Source organism: Taurulus bubalis (assembly GCF_910589615.1).
Source record: "Taurulus bubalis genome assembly, chromosome: 19".
Classification (NCBI taxonomy): domain Eukaryota; kingdom Metazoa; phylum Chordata; class Actinopteri; order Perciformes; family Cottidae; genus Taurulus; species Taurulus bubalis.
The window spans coordinates 6,732,583-6,741,785 of NC_136607.1; the positions used below are offsets into that span (position 1 = coordinate 6,732,583).

General features: G+C 44.1%; 1 protein-coding gene across 1 annotated transcript in view; it reads left to right on the top strand.

The window, feature by feature from the left end:
• LOC306751310 (poly [ADP-ribose] polymerase tankyrase-1-like) overlaps window positions 1-9,203 on the top strand; it is a gene marked incomplete at its 3' end in the record, with an annotated part of 67,500 nt that continues 58,297 nt past the window's right edge. Inside the window, exons 1-3 of the mRNA XM_079234871.1 lie at window positions 1-550; window positions 2,237-2,352; window positions 5,592-5,700. Coding sequence (XP_079090997.1) covers window positions 31-550; window positions 2,237-2,352; window positions 5,592-5,700 — 745 coding nt within the window. The 5' untranslated portion in view covers window positions 1-30. The remainder of the gene's footprint in view (window positions 551-2,236; window positions 2,353-5,591; window positions 5,701-9,203) is intronic.

Below are 9,203 nucleotides of genomic sequence, written 5' to 3' on the forward strand. Positions count from 1 at the left end.
GTTGCCGGTGGGGACTGTTGTGTTGTGAAAATGGCGACGCCTCGTCGCTCCTCTCAGCAGCAGCCAAACTCCCCGCTGTCCTCCCCGCCCCGCGGAGCCTCTCACCCGGCCACCCCGCTTGGCTCTCCGCCGGCACCCACCGACGATGCCACCGCGCTCCCCCGAGGAGGCCCGATGGAAAGCAGGTCTGACGGCGAGGGAACCCCTGCCTCTCCCTCCTCCTCCTCCTCCACCTCCTCTCCGGCTCTGGCTCTGGCCCTCACCGCCAGCAGCAGCAGCGCTAGCTCCCCGACAACCACCGGAGGTAGCGGGACCAGCCCCGGCTCCACGCCCGACTCGGGCAGCGGGGACGCGGGCAGCAGCAGCAGCAGCAGCGGCAGCAGCAGCAGCGGCGGCGGTGGTGGTGGTGGTGCAAACGGGGCGTTCAGGGACCTGTTTGAAGCCTGTCGAACCGGGGACGTCTCGAGGGTGAAGAAACTCGTGGATACGCTGAATGTGAACGCTAAAGACATGGCAGGACGTAAATCGACGCCGCTGCATTTCGCCGCAGGTAAACATAACATAACATAAGATAACATAACGGGGAATCGTCTCAGTCCGTCAAGGCCGCTGCGGAGGTGCGTTTAGGGGGTTGGGAGAGACCAGAAAGTAGCTAATAAACATGGGCAGACATTAGCCACGAGCTGGACCACAGTTTTCAGGATGATGCCCATCAACAATAACAGCTTACACATGTAAAATGCACCAACAAGGACAAAGTTCATGCAACAGTTACCACCATGCCACTGGTTATGCCACTGGTTATGCCACTGGTTATTTCAAGCAAAATACATCTAGCCTCATGCTTACTTTTCTGATCTGAAACAAATGCAGCATCTCTCTTTCTCAGTTGTTAAAGTTTTGATGTCTTGTTTGAAATTCGGTACCAGTATTAACAATGTGTTAATGATAACAGAGACTGGATTTGATTGTATTATTGTATATTGTACTGTATTAGGTGTAGAACACGCTACTTACACTCATTCTAGTTAAATGATTCCCAACAGTGTAGAGAAAGCATCTTTTCGAGTGCTGTCACACACCAGAATCCTAAATAATATGCAGGTCAAAAGGACAGACAGGCGTAGGCCATAAAATCCATAATATCAGCTGTAACTCTGTAATTTTGCTCCTTCTCTCTTAGAATATTCATGAATTGAATGCACTAACATATGTGGGAAATATTTTAAGATTTGTGCACCATTTGAGGGGAAAATCAAGTGGACTTTAAATCAGGGAAGGGCTTTGATCTCGGTTCATGAGTTAAACGTTGCAGGGATGTGACAGTTGCTTCATGGGTTGAGGGACAGATGCAAGGCCAAAAGAATAATGATACAGCACTGACACATCCCCATATACACAACAATATCACCAGTTTAAATAAAACGTGTCTTTAAATATTAAAGTCTAACATAGCCCAGCCGGCAACCCCTCAGGCAAAGTAATGTTCAGAATATCCCAAAACAGACCCGTACCTGTTCATCAGTGATGTGTTCATGCCGTGTATTGACAGTTTACAGTCCCCGAAGGGTGGACATTTTATAATTTGCCAAAATTGCTTAAAAACGTTTGCAAACAGGGCTACAAAAAAAACAAGGTCAGGCTTAACTATGAAGGCGACACAACGAATGCCATGTTTAAACTTTTTCTACAAGCAAGACACAGAGAAGACTCAGACAATAGTTAATTTCCCCCCGTTTTATTCTTGTTTATGGTCCGCGGCCGTTGAAAAAAGGGACTCATCTTCAGTTCTTCAGCTCCAGACTTGACTGCTTTTAATTCTTTCATCGGTGCAGATGAAAGAAGATGACGGAAGAAAGACTTGCGCAGCTGTTTTACATCTCAAGCCTTCATAATCCCCAGCAGCTTGAAGAATGAATGTCCCGCGGCGCGTTTGTAGTGAAGACATAGCAAGCTTCACTTGTACAGTGCTTTCCTAAACAGCTGTCACGTGTGCCTCACGAAACAAATGAACACACTGAATAAATAAGAAGAAAACAAGACGATTGAGAGGAAAGTGTTGATTCTTAACATGAAACAGACGCAGCAGCCGGTCTAAAAACCTTCTGTCAAAGTTGCAGATTTGATTTTTAAGAAGTGGTTTCATCTGAACCTCGCCGTTCAAATCCCGTCACTGAGATTTACTTCTCTACCTCTCTTTTTCTCTGTCTCTCTTTCTCTCTGATTTGTATCTCAGGTTTTGGGCGGAGAGATGTGGTGGACCACCTACTTCAGACGGGCGCCAATGTGCACGCTCGGGACGACGGGGGTCTGATCCCGCTTCACAACGCCTGCTCATTCGGTCACTCCGAGGTGAGACTTTGCACGGCAACTCTATTGATGTATTAGTATTTTTTGGGGGGCGGCGGGGTGTTTGTGCCTCTGCAGCATAGCAAGTTTTATTTGGTGGTAAAATCCCAAATGTACGAAGAAGTAAACTGACTGTAATCGATGTTATTCAGTCCATAGACATCAACCCTGAGACCCTCGTTGCTACTTTGATGTTCTGGTCACGCCGGCGCATGGCGATGTTTCGCAGTATCTGTGACAGATGTGCTAATGCTTTTTATCTCCCCGGGCCTTTAACCACGATCATCAATCGAGTGATTACAATTTAGATTGTTTTAGAGGCCTTTAGAGCGTTCTCTGAGAGCACTTTGCAACCACGTCAGAAAAGCGCAGCGCTAATAGCAACTGTGTGATCACAGGGGTGATTAGCGCTGTGATGAGTGAACGCTGTCCAAACAGAAACCAATCACGGAGCAGCGACACAGAGGCACCTCTGAGAGGGGTTGTTTGCCTTTGGGTTTATGTCTTTGTGTGATTTTTATGTTTACTTTTTGGAGTGGAGGATCAGGTGTCTGGGACTCGGATTGTGGAATAACTGCTGGAAAGAGGAGGATTAAACCCTTCAAATTGGGAACAAGTTGCTGCATGACGTAAAGGAGTATGTTGGTGTGGCATTGGCGCAGGCATTGTGTGCACTGTAGACGTTCGGGGAAGGTGTTAAGCTGTAATACTTTTTCTTCTTTTGAAATGGGTTTTCTTTGGCGGCAACCTCCAGTTCTGAAAAGTGAAGCGAACGCGGAAGTGCCTTTTAATTTGATTTAAATTTGCACTCTCACTTGATTTATTACCTCAGTAAACATACGTTTACGGTTAAATGGCTAGACCAGTGTTTTTTAACCACAACACTGGTAATTGTTTCCGTGGGAAAATGTCTAATTTCACTTAATCGGTCCAAAAAAAATATTATTTAGTTGCAGCAATTAACTTTCCATTGTTGAGCGTCTGAGCTGCAATAGTGGCTGGCCGAGTAGTACATACTCTTCCATGCCAGTGGGTGGCAGTAGGTAGTGCAATAATTACCTTGTGAATTTAAGACGGTAGAATTAGGTTGTGGTGAAGAACGGCGATGGAGAAATATTTCAATAAGAAAAATGCCGACTCTGAACTGGGCCCTGGGCAACTGTGTAACCCGGAGGAAAAGCCCAGTACGAGTGGTGGTAAAACAAAAGTGTGAGTTCGAGGCAGTACAGTGAAAGTTATCTTTCGTACGGATTCACTTTCACCGGGGAGCCGACTGCACCGATCCCGTTGTGCTTGGTGTGTGGGGGGAAAAGCTAGAAAACACCGCTATGGTCCCAACAAGCTGAAGCGTCATCTCGAGCCCAAACACCCGTCACTGAACAGCAAGAGAACAGGGACTATTTTGTTCGCCTGCGCATGCAAACTGAGACACGGGTAACTTTTATGAGTGTCTGCACTGATGGAGCAACGCATCAAAGGCTTCGTTAGCAGCCAAGACTTTACCAGCAGACCTAGCTCCTGTGTTGAATGAGGTCGTGTGCATCAGTCTTTAACTTTGTAAAGACGAGTCCTCTGAAAAGCTGCATATTTGCATCTTTATGTGAGGAAATGGGAGCGGCGCATAAAGCCCTATTGTGCTTCGTGGTTGTCGCGCAGCAAAGTACTGGCCGTTTGTCTTGAGCTGTGGGAGGAACTGAAAGAGTTTTTGACTGATGAGAGGTCTGATGATGCAAAGCTGCTCGCAAGTGATGAGTGCTGATCAAGGCTGGCATCCATACACTGAATGAAACGAACACACAAATGCAAGGCCGAAATGAAAACCTGCTCACAAGCACAGACACAATAGATCGTTCAAAAGTGCACCTCTGGCAACGACATGTCGAAAGTGCCAATCTTGACATGTTCCCCTTCACCCAGAAATGACAAGATGATGTCCACACTGCTGCACTGTGTGAGATGATAGGGAGACACTTAAAAACTCTTGAGGAGAAGTTGTTTTTGTATTTCCCCTCAGCCTCCACTGAATGCCTTGACTGGGTGAGGGACCCATACAGCTCAGCAACAGCTTTTGGAAAAGACATGACTTTGACGAGTTCCCCATTCTTGCAAACGGAGCAATTTCAGCATTGCTCCTATTCAGTGGTGTATGAAGTACCTGAGTAAAAGTAAAGATACCTTACTGGAACATTACTAAAAGTCACCTATTAGAATCTTGCATCTACTATGAACTTTTCGTCAGAATTCTCCAAAAAGCAATATGACACTATGAAGGAGTTGTAACGTTTATAAGTATGCTCATTCCGCCCGGAAGAATGAATGGAAAGAAAAAAAATCAAGGCCGGAAAGATGTTTTATTTTTTAACAAATGACCGGATACATCCGTCTGTGCGTAGATTTTGTAGCGAAGTATTTCTACTTCGTAACTGTGCACCACTGCTCATATTTTCCACAACATATCTGTGTGAGATGAGGTTTTTTATTAAAGAATGGCTGCTATAAAAACTAAAAACAGTGAGAGACTGAGAGCTGTGGAAGAAGAGCTTTGTGTTCCTGCGGATATCAGCTCTGTGTTCCTCCAAACAGGCCCAGGTTTCACACTGAGTAAATATCAACAAATCAAGAGACAAAGTGTCAGCATGTATGATACTTATGCTACAATGTGACATATTGTAACTTCTTTGGTTATTGTTGTGCCGCAGGATTTTTTTTTTATTGTAAAAAATGTGCTAGACGTCTCCTTCAATACAGCATGACGTTCGTTTTGTAACTTCTGATGCCATTCAGAGTAAAACAGACCAAAAAGCAGGATATGCTTTAGGGCGGGGCTATTTTGTGATTGACAGGTCGCTACCATGACATTGTCCGTGTTCTCCTTTAACGGCTTTAACTCTTCCACAGTGCGTTTGCAGTTCATGAAAGTTTATTGTCAGCATTCTGATCGCCTAAACAAATTATTCTCTTCTGGTTCCAATGAACCAAGATGTCGACGGACGAAATGATGAATTACAACCTGTAGCGTCACAGTCTATGGTTGTACTGTATAGAAACACTGATGCTCTGAGAAGACATTAAAAGAAAAAGGGTTTTGTAGAACAAAAAAGTGTATTCCTTTATTTAAGGTAGTAAGAGGAGTATCATTTTGGAACCCCTTCCAAAAATCAGGAATTGGGGGGAACTTGGTATTCTTGTTTTTTTTTCCCCAAACAAAGAGAAACTGCAGATGTTCTGTACCTTGTTTTCAGGTGGTGTCCCTGTTGCTGTGTCAGGGGGCCGACCCCAACGCTCGAGACAACTGGAACTACACGCCTCTCCACGAGGCTGCCATCAAGGGCAAGATAGACGTCTGTATAGGTAAGCACCGATAAACGCACACCGCACACATTGTGGGCTCAATAAACACAAGTGCACATTAACCGATTTGGAAGCGCCCGTGTATTTACATTAAATGGTCTCGTGGCATTTTGAGGTTTCTCGTCTGTTGATGGAATTGGCCGCGTGAGCAGAACAGAAACAGGAAAGCAGTGTTACTGGTTGCCACAGTTGCATCGTTCCCTTCGGTGCAATAAAAGTCAGTGGTTGTTCTGTGGCCTTTTCTAAATATGTTTCATTAATTGCAATGGTGTTGCTGTGGTGAATTTATAGATATTAAAATCCCTCTAGTGTTTGTTCTTGTTTTTAATTGTCTTCTCTTCCGCCGCCCCCCGAAGTCACAACCCGGATCTCTGTTTAATCAATCAATAATATAATAATCAATATAATCCATTTTAGAAACTATAATAAACTGTACGCTGTTATTTTTCCACTCGGCATCAAGCAGCAAATAAACTGCAAATGGCAATTACTGTGTTACTGCCTGTTCTTAAGCCCACACAGGAGACGGGAGAGCATTGATTTCTTTGCACAATATTCAAAGAAATTACACTATACGTACATTTTGATTTTAGAATATAAACGCCACGACGTGGGATACCAGAAAGTACATTACGGCTGCCTGAGAAAGATCTGAAATATGAAAGATCAGCACAGCATGACAACCGTCTGAGCAGTAAGTTGGAGGATAATCTTTATGATCTTAATGGAAAAGCGTTGCTCAGCGCGAGTAGCAATAACAAATGACTGCAATGATAGTCGGCGTCACCGTGCTGCCGGATTCAGTCTGGAGTGCTGAGAGCAGCGAGGAAGAAAAGCTGCTCCTGTCCTTTTTTAAAATGTGTATGTCTACAACAAGCTGCTGCTGCAGAATGTCGGGGCCCTTTTAATGACTGCGTAGACACAGGGGGCTTTGTGGCGCTCTGAGGATTTAACGTGTGTGTGTGTATGTTTTCAATAACGCATGTGCACGAGTTTGTGATTCACCGCTTTTGAAATGGCTGGTTTACCTTTTCAAGGCGATGTAGAAGTGGCAGAAAAGCGATTAAAAACGCTCACTTATGCACACATTTGCATGTCTCTCGATTTATTGAAAAGGCCTATTGGGAAGTGGTGTGGCCATTTAACAAAAGTCTGTCCCCAAAAAACTAAAATTGTGGAAAGACGGACCTTCTCTGCAGTGTCCATCTCTGTGACTGTCGGGACACCGTGACGTCCTCCCACCTCGGCCGCGGAACGCTTCGCTAAAGCAAGATGTGCCGTTTAAAAAGATGAAGTCACACAAACGCACACCTCCTCTTGTAAAGGTGGCATTCATCCGGCTATACAGAGCAAGTTAGGTTGTGCAGTTTAGTAGGTTGAAGTTAAGACGCTGAGGCCCATCGTCTTGGTTTAGTCGCGCACCGCAGCAATGTCACGGTGACATTCCCGTCAGTGAAGGACACGGGACACTCGAGCTGTCGCCATGCACGTCTCTGATGACACGTCTGAGCGCCGGCCGCCGTTTGAACGTCTGACACATTTTGTGAAGCAAGCAGGACGATAAATACGTTATTGGCTACCACAGTTGAAAAAGCGAAGGTCACGTTACTCGTGTGACTCGAAGATATTGTTGAGGACATTCAACACGGTAATGCCATTTGTGTTTCTTTTTTTAAATATCTATTTTGAACCAGGTCTTCACATATCGAACCGTTTTATTCAATCATGGAGCGACATAATCATCGGCTTTTGAGTGTTGAAGATCAGCGCGTTGGTGTGCTTATCCAGTCCGGAAAGTTCAGTATCTGAGCATTTTTGTTGAGGTCAAACCACTTAGAGGGACCAAAAGTCCCAGCATGAAGTCTCTTTTCCACTGGTGTTAATCTGAAAAGGAAAAGTGACTTTGTTGCATTTTTATTTTTTCGCTTTCCTCGCCTCACTGCCCAGTTATCGACAAACGAAGGCATGCAACACAAAGAACACCTGACCTGTTGCTTGTCTATTGGACCGCGCTTCAGCGGCCGGTCATCCTGCCAGGTCAGAGATTTGGCAGCAGAGTGAGAGACCAAATCAGAGGCTGATTCTTCTGTAACTTCAGCTCAGCATGAAGGACGCTCTATCCTCTTCGTTGGCGTTGCAACGCAACTTGAGTAAGACATTAATCTTTTATTGCTGGACCGGCATCTCTGCCAGCTCAAGGTCTGGGGGAAATCTCATCAACAAACTTGGGATAAGAAGATCTTGGAAATCCTAAAGCAGCCACGCAATTGGCTGCGAGTTTAACGCGGTTCACATGGTGTCCTCGTCTCTCCGCTGGTCTCATTTGACTGGTTATCCTGCTTTTTGATTGCATCTTTGTGTTTTATTAAGGGCCCATTGTTTATTACTTTATTGAAATGACAATGATAAGCCTCGTCCAGGTGTTTTAATTTATTTAACTTGCTAAGGCGTCTGTTAGTGGCAGGATAAGACAGTCGCATTAATTTAAGATGCTATCAATTATTATTATTATTTTCAGAAATATTTTCTCATGAAAATATGGAAAATTGCCCATTCCAATATGTCAATGCCCCTGATTCAAACAAGCAATTCAGTTTTGTACAATTAACAGCCCAGAAGCTAAAGATATAAATAAAAAAAAACTGAAAAGCAGTGTCATTTGAGAGGCGGGAAACCTGGATAAGTTGTTGCATTTGTTCCTGAATAATTGACTGGAACCCAATACATATATTATCTATATTATTTATATTGATCAATTAATAGTCTCTGAACGGCATTTGGTGTAGACGCCGGGTCAGTGTCAGATGTTTAAATGCATTTATTTGTAGGTTTCTACTAAAAGCGGCAGCACAGGACAAAAGCGTTCCTTATCTCTTTTACGTTGGGTGGCGTTTAAAAAAGCAACTTTTGCCCAAATAAGTGCCTGCAGCTCTTTGTTCGAGTGTTCGCTTGTGCAAACTGTGCCACTAAAAATGTCTAAATGTAAATTTGGACCAACTTATATTACACATTCACTAAAAGGCTTTTACTGTGAGGGAGCTGCAGGAAGTGTTGAAGCCCCAGTGAAACAGGAGTTAGAGCGTCTTCAGCTTCTATTACCCAGTGAAACGCAATATTTATATTTTAGCGGCAAAAAGAGGGATTTAATTGGGCCGCTAAAAAGTGTCCGGGCTTAGAATGTAGTCCGATACATAGCTACAAAGTATATCACTGGATCTATACATTAAAGGAAATTAGCCCTAAATGAACTGATTAAGATTAATTGATTCATGCATGGATGTCAGGGACTATTTTACGTAAACACATGAAAGAAAGATGGTTGGATGTTGTTATAGAAAGATAAAGAAAGAGATATTTTGTAACTTTTTTGGTTTAAGAGGTGCACAACACAACCTCCGATGTGATCTAAAAGGGTTACAAAATGACGGCGTAATACTGAACCTGCCGGTCTGCTATTTTACTTTTCATTTTCTTCAGCAGCACTTTTCAGTTTTTTCCCCATT